The sequence below is a fragment of the Bison bison genome, unplaced genomic scaffold (genome assembly GCF_000754665.1).
Source record: "Bison bison bison isolate TAMUID 2011002044 unplaced genomic scaffold, Bison_UMD1.0 scf7180017864160, whole genome shotgun sequence".
Lineage (NCBI taxonomy): Eukaryota > Metazoa > Chordata > Mammalia > Artiodactyla > Bovidae > Bison > Bison bison.
Genome location: NW_011494732.1, coordinates 5865920 through 5866243, shown reverse-complemented (window position 1 = coordinate 5866243; position 324 = coordinate 5865920). Strand labels below are relative to the sequence as shown.

The 324-nt window shown below is 65.7% G+C and overlaps 1 protein-coding gene across 1 annotated transcript in view; it reads left to right on the top strand.

Moving 5' to 3' along the window:
* Positions 1 to 324, top strand: part of HIP1R (huntingtin interacting protein 1 related) — a 28206-nt gene that overhangs the window by 21309 nt on the left and 6573 nt on the right. The window contains exon 15 of the mRNA XM_010841420.1: positions 2 to 148. Within this exon, the coding sequence (XP_010839722.1) occupies positions 2 to 148 (147 nt within the window). The remainder of the gene's footprint in view (position 1; positions 149 to 324) is intronic.

Genomic DNA, 324 nt, shown 5'->3' with positions numbered 1-324 from the left:
CCCCGTCTCCACTGCCCCCTGTAACATCCTGTCCCACCACGTCCAGCTGGAGGAGCAGAGTGACCAGCTGGAGAAGCTCAAGAGGGAGCTGGAGGCCAAGGCGGGAGAGCTGGTGCGCGTGCAGGAGGCGCTGAGCCGCACGGAGCAGGTGTGGGGCCTCCCCAGCTAGGAGCATGGGGTTCAGAGGGGCCCTTGGTTTGGGGTGCAGCTGGGACCAGCACCAGGGGACACTCGGGAAGCGGGATCTGGTCCTCGCTCAGCCCTCAGTCCCTACCCCCTAGTCTCGTGGGCCCCTAGGAACTGTGAATTCAGGTGGGAATGGGG